The sequence below is a fragment of the Elephantulus edwardii genome, unplaced genomic scaffold, assembly GCF_000299155.1.
Source record: "Elephantulus edwardii isolate Elephantulus edwardi_28Jun2011 unplaced genomic scaffold, EleEdw1.0 scaffold00012, whole genome shotgun sequence".
NCBI lineage: Eukaryota > Metazoa > Chordata > Mammalia > Macroscelidea > Macroscelididae > Elephantulus > Elephantulus edwardii.
In genome coordinates, this window is record NW_006399762.1 from 22286621 (window position 1) to 22305027 (window position 18407).

Below are 18407 nucleotides of genomic sequence, written 5' to 3' on the forward strand. Positions count from 1 at the left end.
CAGTTTGTTATGATCCACACAGTCAAATGCCTTTGCATAATCAATGGAACACAGATAGACATTCTTCTGGTATTCTCTACTTTCAGCTAAGATCCATCTAACATCATCAACAATATCCCTAGTAACACGACCCCTTCTAAACCCAGCCCAGAATATTACATAGAGTGTAGAAAATAAGGGAAACCATACTGGATATTTCTCATATTGACTACTTTTGAAATGAACGTGAGTGTTTAATTTTGGTTTATTTGAAAAGTAACTCTGTAAAATTATGTTCTTAAACTTAAATTCATAATTTATATATGTATTTTTGTGGTATCACAAAGAAATGGTTTTGATGCTCACTTTGAGTACTTAGTAAATTATTTCCCTTATGAATTACTGTTTAAATAATTTTAATCATATTGTATATATTTAGTATGCTATTAATAGCTATAAAGTAAAACTGAACTTTATGATACAGTGCTATTGACTCAATTTCACAATTTCATTTGAGAGTTTAATGGAAGAAACAAAAGTAAAAATATTATTTCTGTAGTATCTTTCGAATTTTGAGGTTAAAGCTCAAATTCACAAGGACATTAAAACCACAGAAGAAAGCTATATTTTAAACAAGTGAAAAGATGAAAGAAGAAAATTGAGTTATTTCTTTAGGGTTAGAATTTATTGTATGGAGATAGTGGCAGTAAGACTACTCATTTTAAAACTGGCAAAAGTACAAGAGTTTGGAAATATTTGGATAGAACTTGGATCATTTCTGGTTAATTTGTCTTATCCAGTTTTCATGGGGATATTCTACATATTCCAACCAAACATAATTAATATTAGATGTTTTTTATGTGGGTTAGACATATGGTTATTATGTGGCTTTATGTTTGAGGGCATTTGAAATGTCTCTTGAGAATTTGATCATTAGCTGTAAAGCAATAAAGAAAGCCTTGGGCTAAGTGTTTAAAACTACCTCAGGAAATAGTATATCAATTTTTTATTTTAGAAAAAATTTCAACTCATTCAGTATAATAAATTTATTTTAGGACAGATGTTTTTAAAAGTAACATAATTTTTCTTCTTTTTAAAATAGACAATCATATTTCAAAGTGAAGAATGAATTACTTTAAATAAATCATTCAAGAATTAAGTAGTCCCTGAGTATTGAATAAGTAATAGAAGAGTGGGCATTGAAATATGTAAAATAGTATATTTTTTCTTTGTCTTTTCATAATAATTAAAAAACAATTGTATTTTATCCACCTAATTGCTTCTTGTAACACATACTAAAAAAGAGTCTACAATAATTTTGATTAAAAACACACTCAATAGTTGTTGTTGTTATGTGCCGTCGAGTCGTTGGCGACTCATAGCGACCCTATGTACAACAGCCCTAAACTGTGCTCTATCCTGTGCCAATCTCATTGCCTCTGACACACCCATCCCGAGTGCCCCAGTCACTTTATCAATCCACCTCCTGCACTTCCCTCCACCCTACCAAGCATGATGTCCCTCTCTAAAGACCTGTCTCTCCTTACAACATGTCCAAAGTATGTCAGACGAAGCCCCAGAATCCTTGCCTCCAAGGAGCAGCCTGGTTTAATCCTCTCTACAATGAATCTGTTTGTTTTCTTGGCAGTCCATGGTACATTCAATACTCTTCTCCAGCACCACAGCTCAAAGGCATCAATTCTCCTTCTATCCTCCCTAGTCATTGTCCAACTCTCTGATGCATAACATGATTATTGCAAAAACCATGGCCTGTATCAGGCAGACCTTAGTCTCCAGAGAGACACTGTTGCTCTTGAGTATTTTGGAGAGGTCCCTAACCGCAGACTTTCCCATCGCAATATGTTTTTTGATTTCCTGGCTACTGGTGCCAAGAGTGTTGACCCTGGAGCCGAGCAAACTGAAGCTGTGAACAATCTCAATCTCTTCGCCATCCATCATGATGCTACCGATTGGTCCAGTGGTGAGAATTTTTGTCTTCTTGACATTGAGCCTCAGTCCATATTGAAGGCTGCAGTCCTTGACCCTCGGCAGTAAGTGCATGAGGTCCTCCTCAGTTTCAGCGAGCAAGGTTGTGTCATCTGTATAACGCAGATTTGTTGATAGATCGTCCACCAATCCTAACGCCACGCTTCTCCTCATAGAGCCCAGCCTCTTGGATAATCTGCTCTGCATACAGGTTGAAAAGGTATGGAGACAGGACACATCCCTGGCGTACACCCTTCCCAATTTTGAACCATGCAGTGTTGCCCTGCTCTGTTCTGACTACTGCCTCTTGGTCCAAGTATAGGTTTCGCATTAGCATGATTAAGTGTTCTGGGATTCCTATTCTTCTCAGAGTCAGCCAAAGTTCGTTATGACACTCAACAGACATTATTAAATATGTTGTTGTTGTTGTTATGTGCCGTCGAATCATTTGCGACTCATAGCGACCCTGTGTACAACAGCCCTAAACCCTGCTCTATTCTGTGCCAATCGCACTGCCTTTGACACACCCATCCCGATTACCCTAGTCAATGAAACAATCCATCTCATAAATATACATCCTTCAAAATAGAGATTATTAATGAATAGTAACTACTATAACAAGATAACATGTTCTCAACAAGTAACTTATTAATTGTAAGCCAACAATTTTATGGAAACTAAAGAGATGAAAAAAGCATGTATTTGCAGGTACACACATACTCAGTAATCTTCATACAGATGGATAGACAACAGTTGCACTAAATAGTGGCAAAGCAAAAATTCATCGCAAACTAAAATGTTATAAATTTTTCTTTTAAAATTAGAAATAATCATCACAAATAGGTTAACAAATGATTCACTGTTTGAGATATAATCTGGGAAAGAAGGAAGAAAATGTAAATGAATGCAATGTCACTCTAGTAAGATAGAAATACAAGTTAGCTATGCCTATTGGAATTTCTAGAAGGCAGTCATTATTATGGACTAGGATACACTGCTGCTGGACAGACAGAAGAGATCAGGAGGGGCTAAGGGAGGCTATGTTGTAGGTGGACATTTCAGAAGGTAAAGGCTTTTTGGTCAATGTTTGTCCATTTATCTTGGACATTTAGTACTGTCAAAGAGACACACATCTTTAAAGATATCTGAATATTAAATTTGGCAGACTGGGCACAAGAACGCAACATTTCTTCTCCATAGGGCTGAGTAAAAAAGAATTTCAGAAAAATCAGAATTCCCTTGATTTTGTTCTTGTTCCTTGTTAAGACTATTAATTAGAAGAAATACAGGTCATTTTTAAGTGCTTTCTAAGATATCTAGGGTTTAATTATCTTATTAAGAAATGTAATACTCATAAAATCTCAATATTGTGGATTGAATTATGTCCTCCATAAAAAAATATATGTCAACCTGTTTGGGCCATGATTCTCCATGGTTTGGCAATTACATAATAATATAGCTTGGAAAGTGATGTGATCAACCAATCAGTTGTAAGGAGATAAGGGTAGGGTGCCTTAATCAGGGCCCATCCTTGATTTGATGTAAAGTGAGTTTTTCTAGTGACCTTCAAGACCTTGATTCTTTCGAAAGATGAAAGAGTGAAGTCAGCAGGGAGAAAGGGATCTTTTACCACCAGGAAAGAAAAGCTGAGTGTGAAGCCTTTCATTTGAACTTTAGGTCCTTGAACTGTGAACTTCCTAAGACTCAGAAGATAGATAGCAAACCACAGAAAAATGTGCATGGGAGGCACAACTCAGAGTTAACATAGAAAAGTTGTTCCTATAGCTAGTAACCTGAATTTGGACATCTAGTTTCTAAAAGCGCAAGAGAGTCAAGCCATTCACTGGTGTATTTCTGTTACAGCAGCACTAGATAACTAACATACTCAGAAGACTTAAAACCAAAAATTAAAAACCAAATTAAAACCAAAGCCCAGGAATTCTCACTTAGTTTTCATCAAACATCAACTTAGAACTAAATATGTGCCTGGAATTATGCTAGATTCTAGTACAACAGGCAGGATTGTATTAATTTGTTTTAATCAAATGAAATAAAATGCAGTTTGATTGTATTTCTAGATCTCAGAATCCTATTTGATCACTGGAAACAATCAAGTTGATGACTGAAAACAATAAATTACAGAAAAGGAATTGTTCATAAAGTTAATGAGTGTTTTGTTTCTTCAGAGGAAAATACCATGAGTCTTTATGTCTATTAATATGGCATATATTGTGTTTATGTCAGAGGCATTGTATTTATATCAGAGAAGGTCCATTAAAGAGACAAATAAGAAAATCCCCAGATAGAATCAAATAAAGAGAACAATAAATTGTCATCTGGTCATCTCACCTGTTGACTAGATATTCCCAGTTGAGTTGTATCCAATTCCAGGCCATGGTCTTCCCATAACTGTTATATGATATATATCGGATGACTGTAAACACATCCTGACTTTTAATAAGAGTTGAGTTCTTGAGCAAATCCAAATACCTAAGAGGAGTCAAACATAACTATGATTCAAAACAAACTTAATGTCAGCTAAATTTCAACAAAGCATCGTTTTCATTCCAACCATTCAAATGAGGCACCAACTGACAAAGCTAATGAAATACAACAAATGATGGAAGACAATGAAAATGTTCTAATACATTTGACTGCTTTTAAAGGATAAAACAACTTTGAAGACTAGTGAAATTTAAATAACACAGACCCTAAGACAAATTATTTTGCAAGCATTATAAAGAATTTTAATCATTAATTTAAAAAATCAATAGCATTTACTCAATAAAAAGTACTTTGTTTTATGATATCCCAGTTATTCACTAAGATGTATCCAATTATTATGCAAATTATTTAAATTGTAATATAATAAGTATTACTTTGCCTGAGTCTTTCAAATTTTAGTGATGACACACAATCTCCCGAAGGATAAAGAACTTCTCTGGTTTATTATCATGGCACCGCCATGGCCACTGAATTCATGACAGGCACTTTTATTTAGCTCTTCTTTTCATAAAAGTTCATAATCTCAATGGATTAAATAATAAATGTATAGAATATTAAATATGTATTCTAATTACATATTTAAGAGTAAGAAAATAACTGCAGGGTATGTCTACTGGCCAGCTGGGAGCAATCTAGGCCAAGAATGGACTAAAAGGCACTAGATATTTAAAATGTGTCACAATACCAACTGATTAATTATGATGCCAATGCATGCCAGGGGTTGGAAGCATCAACCCTGGCTAGAAATCATTTTCCTGGAACTCAGCACTACATTCAAGGCCAAGGACATGGCTAAATCACTGCTGAGATTTCATCTTTGGGCTGCATTCTTTGGGAGCCATTTCTGATACTAATTTTGTATCAGTCAGTGTTGAGTCAAATAAGAATCATTCTAATAATTTGGACTCAGAAAACTTAATAGGAAGAATTATTAACTAGTAAAGTAAAAGGTGGCTAACTAAAAGGGACAGAAAGAATATAATATATTGTAACAAATGCAGAGAAAAGCTACTAAATCAAGGACTGAGGAGGATAACCTAAGGAAGGGATAAAAGTGAAAACAGCTTATTTGTGCTCTAAGGTTGAAAATCTGAAGCTGGTGGAGAGGATATGGTTGCAGACCATTGGAAAATTGACTTCACAGCAGCTAATAGGAATGGTGTTTTGAGGGTTCATCCACATCATAGTATGTCTCAGAACATTATTTCTCTATAGCTGAATAGTATTTCCTTGTATGCATAGATCACCTTTTGTCTATCCATTCAACTGTTGACATTTCGGTTGTTTCCACCACTATTGTAAATTAAACTGCAGTGAACAATGGTGTGAAAGTATACATTTCTAAGGTGGTGGTTGTGTGCCCTCAAGTTGGAATTAACCCATAGCTGGCCATCCAGCGAGTTCTCAGAGGCAGTAAATGGCACGAGAGGAGATTGCTCATCCTTTTCCCATAAAGCCGCTGGAGCTCTTCTAATGGCTTTATTTTATTTCTAAAAAGCAGATATCATGCTTTAACTTATCTTAAAGAGAGTCTTTGAGAGATGCAAATAGTTAACAAATACAACTGCTAACAAAAACGATAGACATCTGAGTCTGCTCTGAGGTATCTGTGTAGAAAAACTCAACAATCTGTTTCTGAAAAATCAACTCTATTGAGCACCGTTCCTCTCTGGCACACATGGGCTCACCATGAGTTGCAATAGCCTCAATGGAATTGATTTTAAAGACATACGACACATAAATATGATTTTTGTATGTGAAATGAAAGGAGTCATGGTGTTGCAACGGTTAAATGCTTGACTGTTAATCAAAAGGTTCATGGTTCATCACCCACATCCTGGGGGAAAAAAACCTTAATGATATGCTCCCATAGATAGTAAAGCCGAAGAAATACGACGATTTACAGAATTACTAGGATTTAGAACAAACTTGATGTCACACAACAACAGTAAAGTGAAATAAAAGATCCAACTTACCTTGACAAAAGAGTAACATTCTTCACTGATGCTAATCCATAGAGCAGTTTTTCCTTTTCTTGAGCCAGTGATGTCGCCTCATATCTCTGAAGAGTGTAATTCCATGAGGTCTCATTGCCTGAATTTTGCATTCCATACCGATATACTAGAAGTCTAAGATTTACAGGAAGACTACAAAGAGAAACAGCATTTCAGAGACCCCATTTATTTGTTTCTCCCACTTAAGATCTATAGATGGAAGAAATCACAGTGAACGAAAACATAATCACCTTACGTTTCCTTTTAGCCATTCCTCAAATAATTGGGAAGCATTGTTCAAAGCATCTCTGTCTCCCATCTTGCACGCGAGTCCTAGAACAGACGTACGGAGTAACCTTATAAAATAAAAAAAAACAAGCATAAAGTTTAGACTGTGAATGTTTTCCAGACATATAAAAAATGTTAAATGTAGACTAGTTTTAGAAAGACAATAACTTTGTTATGTGAGTTCCACTATCATTCCATCCCAGAATATCAGCAATAGGCTTCACTTGACGTAGTAGATATTTCTGAAAGAGAAAAAGGAAAAATAAAACCACATGTAAAATAAGTAATAACTTACCAATTATCAATTGTATTACCATTTATTGTAACTAATGTTATTGTTGTTATGTGCCATCAAGTTGCCTGTGACTGATAGCGACCCTATGTACAACAGCTCTGAACCCAGCTCTATCCTGTGCCAATCTCATTGTCTCTGACACACTTACTCCCATTACTCCAGTTACTGAGTTAATCCATCTCATCCAGGGCCTTCCACTGTCGTGCTGTCCCTCCACCCTACCAAGCATAATGTTCCTCTCCAAGGACTGGTCCCTCCTTGCAATATGCCCAAAATAAGTCAGACAGAGCTTCTGAATCCTTGCCTCCAAGAAGTAGCCTGGTTTCATCCTCTCCAGGACAAATCTGTTTGTAGCAGTCCATGGTATGTATGTGTGTGTGTGTGTGTGTGTGTGTGTGTGTGTGTATATATATGGTGTGTGTATGTATGTGTGTGTATCTATCTATCTAGTGTGTGTATGTATATATCTATATATAAATCTCGTGTGTATATATATATATATATCTCGTGTGTGTATATATACACATCCCGTGTGTATATATATATCTCGTGTGTGTATATATATATATATACACACATATATACTCTCAATGCTCAGGTTTTCCATTCATAGGGTCACTAGGAGTTGTCTACAACTCGATGGCACCTAACAACAACAACATATATGTACTCTTCTCCAGTACCATCGTCAAAGGCATCAATTTTCCTTCTATCATCCCTAGTCATCGAACAGCTGTCTGATGCACAGCATCTAATTGCAAAGACCATGTCCTGCTGGATCAGGTGCACCTTAGTCCTCATACTGACATCGTTGCTCTTCAGTACTCTGGAGATGTCCCTTAAATCCCTTGTTATTTATTTGTTATTTACTTCAGAGTATTTTGAATATATTTTAGGAAAGAGACGTTCATTTTCATTAACTGAAATTTTGTTACAATATTGAAGTAGTAAATTATTGTTAACCTTTTTTTTTATTACCAATATTTTATAAAACCATTGGTAAGTCCACTTTTTAAAACTTCATTTTTTTAGTTAACATACATAAAAGAATAACACGTAAAATACTTTCTGCACTAAGAAGGTGGTTTAGGTATTGATAAAATAGAAATAGCAACTAACATGTATGCAAGATAGGTAGGCAAGTGCTAATATTTCTGTTTTATAAAGATTTTTATTAATAATTACAATGTTAAATCATCTTTCCAAGCCCTCTCACTTAGTAAACAGAAACTTAGCTTTTAAAATGTCTTACTGTAAAGCCAACGGGGTAAACATAAAAAAAATACTTGTGTAAAAAACAGTTCATTTTAACTTTGTTGTTGTTGTGTACCATAGAGTTGGAAGTGACCCATAGCTGATCCTCTGGTGGGTTTTCAGAGGCAGTTAATTACATGGGAGGAAATTGTCTATCCTTCTCCCATGGAGCAGCTTGTGGCCTTGAGCTATTATAGTTAATAGCTATAGTTTAAATCTCTCTGTTTTAAAGAAAATATTAGTAATTCCTAGTGACTCTTAATATATCATTATGTGGTACACTAAAGCACAAGTACACTTACCCCCACTTACTGACTATACCATTTTCTGGCATTTTGCATTGACTGTAAAGCATTATATTAACTTATAATATATATTAATAATATATTGTATTAATGATGTCAGTCTGGAGGCTAAGGTGCACCTGATTCAGTCCATAGTCTTTGCAACTACTTATTATGTGTCAGAAAGCTGGACAATAGCTAGGGATGATAGGAGAATTGATGCCTTCGAGCTGTGATGCTGGAGAAGAGTGTTGAATATACCATGGATTGCCAAGAAAACAAACAGGTTTGTTCTGAAGAGGGTGAGACCACGCTGCTCCTTCCAGGCAAGGTTTCTGAAGCTTTGTGTGGCATACTTTGGATATGTTTCAAGGAGGGACCAGTTCTTGGAGAGGGACGTCATGCTTGGAAGAGCGGAGCGACAGTGCAAGAGAGAAAGACTGTCGATGAGATGGATTGATTCAGTGACTGAGGTGATGGGGGTAGGTGTGACAGAGACAATAAGATGGCACAGGCTAGAGCAGAGTTTAAGGCTGTTGTACATAGGGTTGCTGTGAGTCCCAGGAGACTCGACAGCACATAACAACAACATAATAGTATTTTTAAAAAGTCCTACTCTCTGACTATTTTGTGCATTAAAAATGTATGTCTAGCAATAATGAATATTGAAGTGGAAGGTGAGAATGGTGCTGACTTATATGCCAACTTTACTGAGCCATGATTCTCAGTAGTATGGTAGTTATGTAACAATATAATTTGATGATTATTCAATGCCGTGCTGTTATTGCTAGGTACTATTGAGTTCAATACAACTCAGAGTGATCTTTTGAACAACAGGTATGAACCTGATTCTATCCTGCACCATCCTCACAATCTCAGTCATGCTTAATCTCATTGAGATAGTCACTATGTCAATCCAACTTGTTAAGGGTGTACCTCTCTTTCTTATCCTCTACCTTTACCAACATTATGTCTCTCCAAGGACTAGGTCCTCCCGAAAATATGCCTAAAGTAAGTTTTACCATCTTTGCCTCTAAGGAGCACCTTGGTTTCATTTCCTACAAGACAGATTTGTTTGGTTTTGTGTGTTCTTTTGTCACTCTACTATATATTCAGTACTCTTCATCAACATCACAATTCAAAGGCATCAATTGTCTTTGTGTTATTTTTCATTGTCCCACTTCAGATGCATAGAAAACAATTTAAAATACTATGGCTTGGACCAGACACACTTGAGTCTTTAAGCTCGTATGACTGCCCTGTAGAATTTTGTAGAGGTCCTTGAGAGCATATTTTGGTGTCCCTGACAGACACCAAATGCTTGTCTTTTGGTATCTTGACTGCCGCTACCATGGATGTTGATTAAGGAACTAAGTAAAATGGAGCTGTTTGCAACTTTAATCTTTCTCTTTCTATCATGATGATGCCTATTACCCCAGTGGTAAGGATTTTTGTTTACTTGATGTTGACATGTAATCTGTAGTACTTAAAATGTTATTCCTTTTCTGTAAGTCAGGTTGTGTTGTCCTCAGATGTTGATTAATCTTCCTTTATTTTGATATCACACTCTTTAATAGAGTCTATTTCTCAAATTATTATCTCAGTATACAGACTAAATAGGTAAGAAGAAAGAATACAAAGTTAAAACACAACTTTCCTGATTTTCTACCATGGAATTTTGTGATCTAATGTGGTCATCTTCCTCATTTCAAATGTCCAATTTTTAAAAAAAAATTATTTTATTTCATTATTTTTTGTGTGTATCGTCAAATCAGATCTGACTGATACAGGAGGAGATTGTTCTTCCTATTCCAGCAGAGCATCTGGTGGATTTGAACCGGGATGGATGGTGAAGAGATTGAGATTGTACACAGCTTTAGTTTGCTTGGCTCCATAGTCAGCAGTCTTGGCACCAGCAGCCAGGAAATTAAAAGGCACATTGCCATGGGAAAGTCTGCTGTTAGGGACCTCTCCAAAGTACTGAAGAGCAATGGTGTCTCTCTGGAGACTAAGGTGCGTCTGATACAGGCCATGATCTTCGCAATCACTTGTTATGAATCAGAGAGTTGGACAATGACCAAGGAGGATAGAAGGAGAATTGATGCCTTTGAGCTGTGGTGCTGGGGAAGAGTATTGAGGGTACCATGGACTGCTAGGAAAACAAACGGATTCATCCTGGAAAGGGTTAAACCGGGTGGCTCCTTGGAGGCAAAGATTCTGAGATTCCATCTAACATACTTTTGGACATGTTGTGAGGAGAGACTGGTCCTTAGAGAGGGACACGATGCTTGGGAGGGTGGAGGGACGGCGCAGGAGAGGAAGGCCCTCTATGAGGTGGATTGATTCAGTGACTGGGAAAATTGGGATGGGAGTGTCAGAGACAGTGCGATTGGCACAGGACAGAGCGGAGTTTAGGGCTGTTGTACACAGGGTTGCTATGAGTCGCAAGCGACTTGACCAATGGCACATAACAACAACAACATCTCTGAGATTGCAGTGCAGCTTCTTGCCACTAGGCCACCAGAGCTCGCCATCAAATGTCCAATTTTACATAATAACCTGGTCTTTGGAATCTACCCATGCTGATAAACGAGAAATGATTGCATTGATAAACTACATGCTGAAAAAAAAATAAAAGATAACATCTTTTGCTTATATTAGTTGAACCATTGCTATTTCCTTTGATTTCACTTAGCAGGTAGATATGCATATTTCCTCCAAAAATCTCTTTATTCTATACATGGATAAACATTTACTTTCATAAGATAGTTTATCATCAGGGTTACCTGAATCATAGGATATATCTCTTCATCATCTTCAAACATACTTATGATATATGTTACCGCTGAAATGACTCTCTGCCATGGTGAGAAATCTCTTTCCTCATGGAGATACCTGGTCAAGTTTAGAGGCACGCCATAACTAAGAAGTTGAGCTCTATAAAATAAAACGAAGTAAAATAAAAGTAATTTAGTTTTAAAAGTCCAAAACAGCTTAGAATGCATTGACTCAGAATACTAATATGGTAATCATAGCACTGAATTCTAATAAGAATCCTTTTGTTAAATAATTAAAAGAACACATTTGTTGTGGAGGTCTAATAAAAATGTTATTAATGTTATATTAGGTTTGTTCTATCTTCAATAGTAAAGTGGAAGACAGTATCTGAAGATATAACTTGGGGGGGCTGGAAATCAAAGTTTCAGATAAAATAAAAACTAGCTATACAGCTTAGCATAATGAATAAAAGGCATTAATATTTTGCATTCACAAACTAGTTACTGTACAGAAGTATACCACTATAGTAAACAAGGAAAAGAAAAAAGTAATGATGGACATAGTCCAACAGAAGTATACCACTATAAATGTAACTTATTAATATTATTACATTTGCATATTAAAATGATGAACACCATACTAAAGAAAAAATTAATGTTTAAAATATTCAGTTAATTTCTCTTTTTCATTAAAACATTCTTTTTAAAGAATTAATTTTACATTAAATCCCAGAAACATTCTTTTGTTTCTTTATGTATTTTCAAGATATTAACATTTCAAAACTCAAACTTATTGCCACCAACTGAGAATCTACTCATAGCTGAACTTCCAGCAGATTTTCTGAGACTATACAGATTCCTTAATGTTTACAGGAATAAATTTTATTCACCTTAAAAAGGATTCTAGAGCATTTTGAAATCATTCTTTGAGGAACTCCTATGATTCAAATGCTAACCTAGCTTTTGAGAAGAAAGTAATTGAGAATTTTGTCTTCCCAAATTACATTGTACTAGTTTAAATTAGGGAGCTCTGGTGGATTAGTAGCAAGAATCTATGCTGCAACCCTGAAGGCACGCAGTTCGAGGACAACAGCCACTCCACAGAAGAAGTAGAGACAATCTCTTCCTGTGCAATTAACTGCTTCTGAAAACCCTCCAGAGGGTCAGCTCTGGGTGAGTTCTGACTCTGTGGTATGCAACAATACAGCAACATCAACAAGTTTAAATTTAAGAATAATTTTCACATCATTGACTTTAGCAGTACTGAAGCACTGCATATTAGATATGAGATAATTTTGTGAGTAAAGAACAAAGTATTTCTCTTGACCCATTATAGTTTTAGATTAAAATTTTGACTAGAGGATGAAATAGTATATGAAAGACAGATACAAATAAAAATCTTTGTCATCATATAATTTACACTATTTCCTCAACTGTTCATCTTATTTAGAAGAATTTCTGTTTTAGAGTATTCAGATCACCTAATACAAGTATAAATAAGATTGAGAAATGGGATATTTATGTAAGAATGTTTTTTGTTGTTGTTGTTGTTATGTGCTGTAAGAATGTTTAGGTTGAAAAAAAAGGAATGATTTTTGTGTTGACATTTGATACTTAATTGAGAATTTTATCTTTACTGATTCTCTTGTATATGAGGAGATTGCCTATTGCTAAGTGAACAGAGTCACAACTATATACTATTAATATTTTTAGAAAGTTTATGAAGAATATTTGTTGTTCAGAGGGCCAAAATAGTCAAGAGGTTAATGAAAGTTTAGTAGAAGTTATTACATTATTTACTAGGTGCTGAACTTCACAGTTTTATAGGTGACAAGATCCAGGATGACTGGTCTTAGTTACAAGGGCCAGAAGATTGGCTAATTGGATAGAATAAATAGAAGTAAGGCAGTGGGGAGGTATCCAATGATCTAAAGATCAGAAGCTCTGATTAAGTACTAAATATTCATCATGACCTATTTTTCTTGAAAAATCAATATGCTCCTAGTGCCTTGTTTTCAGTACACTTGATAATCATGTAACACTCCTGCTTTGGTATTACTTGTTTCCGTTAAGTCTGAATCACAGGGACAGAACCTTTGAAGTGGAGCAGATTTTTTTTTTCTGGTTTGTTTTATAGGTATATTACTTTGCAAGTAAGTCTATACACTTTTTATTCCCACTAAGTAACGCTCCTTTGTAACTCTCACCTACTTAATTAATGGTATTTGGTAATCAAAGGAACAGTTCTATCATTTAGAGTTATAACTCTGAAATTTGAGCATACTTAGCATTACCTGGAAGGTTTGTTAAGACATACACTGTTAGACTCCATTCTAGGTTTTCTGATTCAGTAAGTCTAAGATATTGTTGTTGGTCCTTACTCATAGAGATTTCAAGTTTAAGAGAATAAAACATTGACCAGTCTTAACACATCTTCACAATATTTGCTGTGCCTCTTGGTACAGCGACTCTGTCAATCCATCTTCTTGACTGCCTTTCTCTTTTTTACTGACCTCTACCTTTCCATTTATATAGTAAGAGTTCAATTTGTGGCACTTAATAGATAGAATTTTGCTAAAACCATAATATAAAAAAGGATGGAGATTGTAATTTAAAGGAAGTTCCAAGCAAACTAGAAGTAGAAGAACATGAACAAGTGATAGGAGTTCATTCTTCCACTCCTATCTTGCCAAGAGACATCTAGGAAAGTTGGAGGAATATTGTGGAAAGGTTTAGCTTATTGTTTTCCCCATGGTGACCTGTAAACACTGCCAAACCTACATAGAAATGCTGGTATTCAACAGTGACTTGTTAGACTTTGCTCTTGAATGTTATTGTTGTTGCTATGTGCCATTGAGTCGCTTGCGACTCATAGTGATCCTATCTATGTACAACAGCCCTAAACCCTGCTCTATCCTGTGCCAATTGCACTGCCTCTGACACATCCATCTAGATTACCCCAGTCACTGAATCAATCCACCTCATAGAGGGTCTTCCCCTTCAGCGCCATTCCTCCACCCTCCCAACCATGATGTCCCTCTCCAAGGACCTCTCCCTCCATACAACATGTTTAAAGTATGTCAGATAAAGCCTCAGAATCCTTGCCTCCAAGGAGCAGCCTGGTTTAACCCTCTCCAGGTTGAAGCTGTTTGTTTTCTTGGCAGTCCAGGGTACATTCAATATTCTTCTCCAGCACCACAGCTCAAAGGCACCAATTCTCCTATCCTCCTTAGTCATCATCCAACTCTCTGATGCATAACAAGTGATTGCAAAGACCATAGCCTGTATCAGGTGCACCTTAGTCTCCAGAATGACACCATTGCTCTTCAGTACCCTGGATAGGTCCCTAACAGCAGACTTTCCAATCGCAATAAATTTTTTTTAATTTCCTGGCTACTGGTATGAAGAGTGTTGACCGTGGAGTCAAGCAGACTAAAGTTGTTAACAATCTCAATCTCTTCACCATCCATCCTGATGCTGCCAATTGGTCCAGTGGTGAATCTTTTTCTTCTTGACATTGAGCTTCAATCCATACTGAAGTCTGCAGTCCTTGACCCTCTGCAGCAAGCATTTCATGTCCGCCTCAGTTTCAGCAAGCAGGATTGTGTCACCTGCATAACAGAGATTGTTAATAGATCTTCCACCAATCCTGATGCCACACTTCTCCTCATAGAGCCCAGCCTCTCAGATAATCTGCTCTGCATACAGGTTGAAACGGTATGGAGATAGGACACATCCCTGGCATATGCCTTTCTCAATTTTGAACCATGCAGTGTTTCCTTGCTCTGTTCTGACTGCCTCTTGGTCCAAGTATAGGTTTCACATTAACACAATCAAGTGTTCTAGGATTCCCATTCTTCTCAGAGTCAGCCACAGTCTGTTATGCTCCACACAGTCAAACGCCTTTGCATAATCAATGAAACACAGATAGACATTCTTCTGGTATTCCCTGCTTTCAGCCAAGATCCATCTAACATCAGCTTCAATATCCCTAGTACCATGACCCCTTCTAAACCCAGCCTGGACTTTTGGCAGTTCTCTGCTGATGTGCTGTTCTAGTCGGTTTTGGATAATTTTCAGTGGAATCTTGCTTGCGTGTGAAATCAATGATATTGTTCTGTAGTTTCCACACTCTGTTGGGTCACCCTTCTTTGGAATGGGAACAAACATAGATCTCTTCCAGTCAGTTCGCCGAATGGTTGTTTCTCCAGATTTCTTGGCACAACTTGGTGAGCACATCCAGGGCAACATCTGTTATCTGGAATACTTCAATTGGTATACCATCTATTCTTGGGACCTTATTTTTTGCTATTTCCTTCAAAGTAGCTTGAACTTCTTCCTTCATCACCATAGGCTCTTGCATTATGCAGATTTTGATGGCATAGCCTATGGCAAAAGCACTGCCATCTCTAGCAATTCAAATCTACTAGTGGTTACATGAGAGAGAAATAGCAGTTTCTTCCACTTATGATTTACAACCTTAGACCAGGAGAGAGTTGTGTGAAACAACTCACTGACAGTAGGTTTAGGACTTTTGACTTTTTGGTTGATTTTGTTGTGTGTATCTTTTTTTGCCTTTTTTCTTTTTTTTTTTTTACGCATCATCGAAGTCTTTGTTGAAGAAGCTGAGTGCTATGATATCCATTTCAACCATCCAGACACTTCTCTTAATGCTTCCTAAAGTCTCATTCTCATTGCTCTTGAATGAGACTTTAGAAAGCTTGTATTCCTGGCAGTTCTCTGTCAATTCATTGTTCCATTCATCTTTGGATAATCTTCAGCAGGATTTTCCTAGTATGTGATATTAGTGATATTGTTCAATAATTTCTACATCCTGTTGGATCATCTTTTTGGGGGGGATGGAAATAAAAATTAATCTTTTCCAGTCAGTTGGCCAGGTGGTTGCCCTCCAGATTTCCTGGCACAGTTTGGTGAGCAGATCCAGGGAAAAATCTGTTTGTTGAAATATGTAAATTGGTCTTCTATCAGTTCCTGGGGCTTTATTATTTGTCAATTCCTTCCTAAAGCATTTGATACAGAAGGTCAACAATTGCAGTCTTCAATATAGATTGCAGATCAACATCAAGAAGACAAAGATTCTCACCACTGGACCAATTGGCAGAACCATAATAGATGGAGGGGAGATTAAGATTCTTTACAATTTCAGCTTGCTTGGCTCTACAATCAACACTCTTGGCATGAGCAATCAGGAAATCAAAAGCTGAATGGCATTGAGGAAATCTTCTATCAGGGCCCTCTCCAGCGTGCTAAAGAACAACAGTTTCAGTCTGGACACTAAGATGTTCCTGTTCCAGGCCATGGTCTTTGTAACTATTTGATATGTATCAGAGAGAAGGATAACGACTAAGGATGGCAGAAGAAGGATCAATGCATTTGAGTTGTGGTGCTGGAGAAGAGTACTGAACATACCATGGACTCCCAGGAAAACAAATAAGTTTGTCTTGGAGAGGGTGAAACCAAGTTCTCCTTGGAGGCTAGAATTTTGAAGTTCTATCTTACATACTTTGGGCACATTCCCAGGAAAGACCAGACCTTGGAGAAGGACATCATGTTTGGAAGGGTGGAGAGACAGTGCAAGAAAGGAAGACTCTGAAAGAGATGGATTGACACAGTAACTGGGGCAATGGAGGTAGGTGTGTCAGAGATAGTGAAATTGGATCAGGGTAGGAGAACTATACTGTGCATAGGGTCACTATGAGTCATAGGTGACTTGATGGCATGTAAAAACAACATGTTATCAAAATAGAGTTCTAGTGGCTTAATGGTAAGGAGCTGACCTGCCAACCCTAAGACAGATGGTTCAAATTCATCACCTGCTCTGCAGGAGAAAAATGGGCCTCCCATGTGATTTATAGCCTCAGAAAACCTGCTGGAGGATCAATTATGAGCTGACCCTCTGATTTGATAGTACATATCAATAGAGCTCCCTAAGAGGTGTGTGTTGCTGTTGTTTAGGGGTTATCAAGCAGAGTTAACACCATAGTGAAGTAGGGTTTAGAACATCTAAAATTTTCCATTTTTCTGGTCTTTCAACATGAACTTGCTGATTCAATTTAAATGTCTAGCTTAAAACAATCTTTCTTCAATGAACTGAATTCTCTTTGAAGTAATTTCTCATTCTCCTTGTTTTCTCCTTTTCTTCTCATTTTTAAAAAAATCGGTCCAAAAAAGATTTTGTAAAGTTTCTTATATTTGGTTCTTTAGTTGTCTTTGGTCATTCATGTAAGTGCTAAAACCAGTGTACACAGTTTACTTGGAACTGTATCATGTGCTCTTGGAGTGGCATTTACCTTGTGGTTCTTACTTACTTGACCTTCACTGTAGATATCCTTGGAGCCACTGAACCTTGATGCTTGGTTGAAAGTCTATTCGAATAATTTTCTTAGGTGGTCCTTTAAATATGATGTTTGCCATCGTTCACTTTTCATCTAGTGAACATTACTATTATATATGGTCTTGTCAAGTATTACCCTCTGCTTTTCCTTATTTTTATTTTTTTTTACTTCTCAAATTCTAGTCTACAGTGAACTATAGAGAACAACAGAAACTACTAAAAACAAAAAGTGACTGTAATAAGGGAATAAATATGTATTCTTCCTCCATTTTGGCAAGGCTTCAGATTTAAAATCATGAAAGGTTTGTATTTGGGTTATGTTCTTTCACTATATTTATAAAGTCTGTATATTGAGTATATAATCTGGGAAATTTGACTATATGAAGAAGAATGTGGAATCAGAATTGGATGAAGAGTCATTACTAACTTGCAATATGAAGGTGAACTTGCTTGCTGAAAATGAAGAGTTGAAGCACTTGCTAAAGAATATCAAAGACAATATATTTTAGTATGGATTGAGTTTTCAAGTATGGAAATACAAAAGAAGAGGAACAGTTGTAAGCAGACACTGGTGATTGGGACATGGAATGTGATGGGACATGGAATGTGAGAACCATGAATGTAGGAAAATTAGATATTGTTAAGGAAGAAATGGAACGCATAAATATTCACATACTAGGCATTGGTGAG

At 36.6% G+C, this 18407-nt stretch overlaps 1 protein-coding gene across 1 annotated transcript in view; it reads right to left on the reverse strand.

Annotated features, from left to right (window-relative positions):
* Window positions 1-18407, reverse strand: part of ENPEP (glutamyl aminopeptidase (aminopeptidase A)) — a 152321-nt gene that overhangs the window by 8534 nt on the left and 125380 nt on the right. Inside the window, exons 14-18 of the mRNA XM_006881089.1 lie at window positions 11372-11522; window positions 6921-6994; window positions 6716-6820; window positions 6447-6617; window positions 4315-4455 (exon numbers count right to left, since the gene is read on the reverse strand). Of these exons, the coding sequence (XP_006881151.1) occupies window positions 4315-4455; window positions 6447-6617; window positions 6716-6820; window positions 6921-6994; window positions 11372-11522 (642 nt within the window). The remainder of the gene's footprint in view (window positions 1-4314; window positions 4456-6446; window positions 6618-6715; window positions 6821-6920; window positions 6995-11371; window positions 11523-18407) is intronic.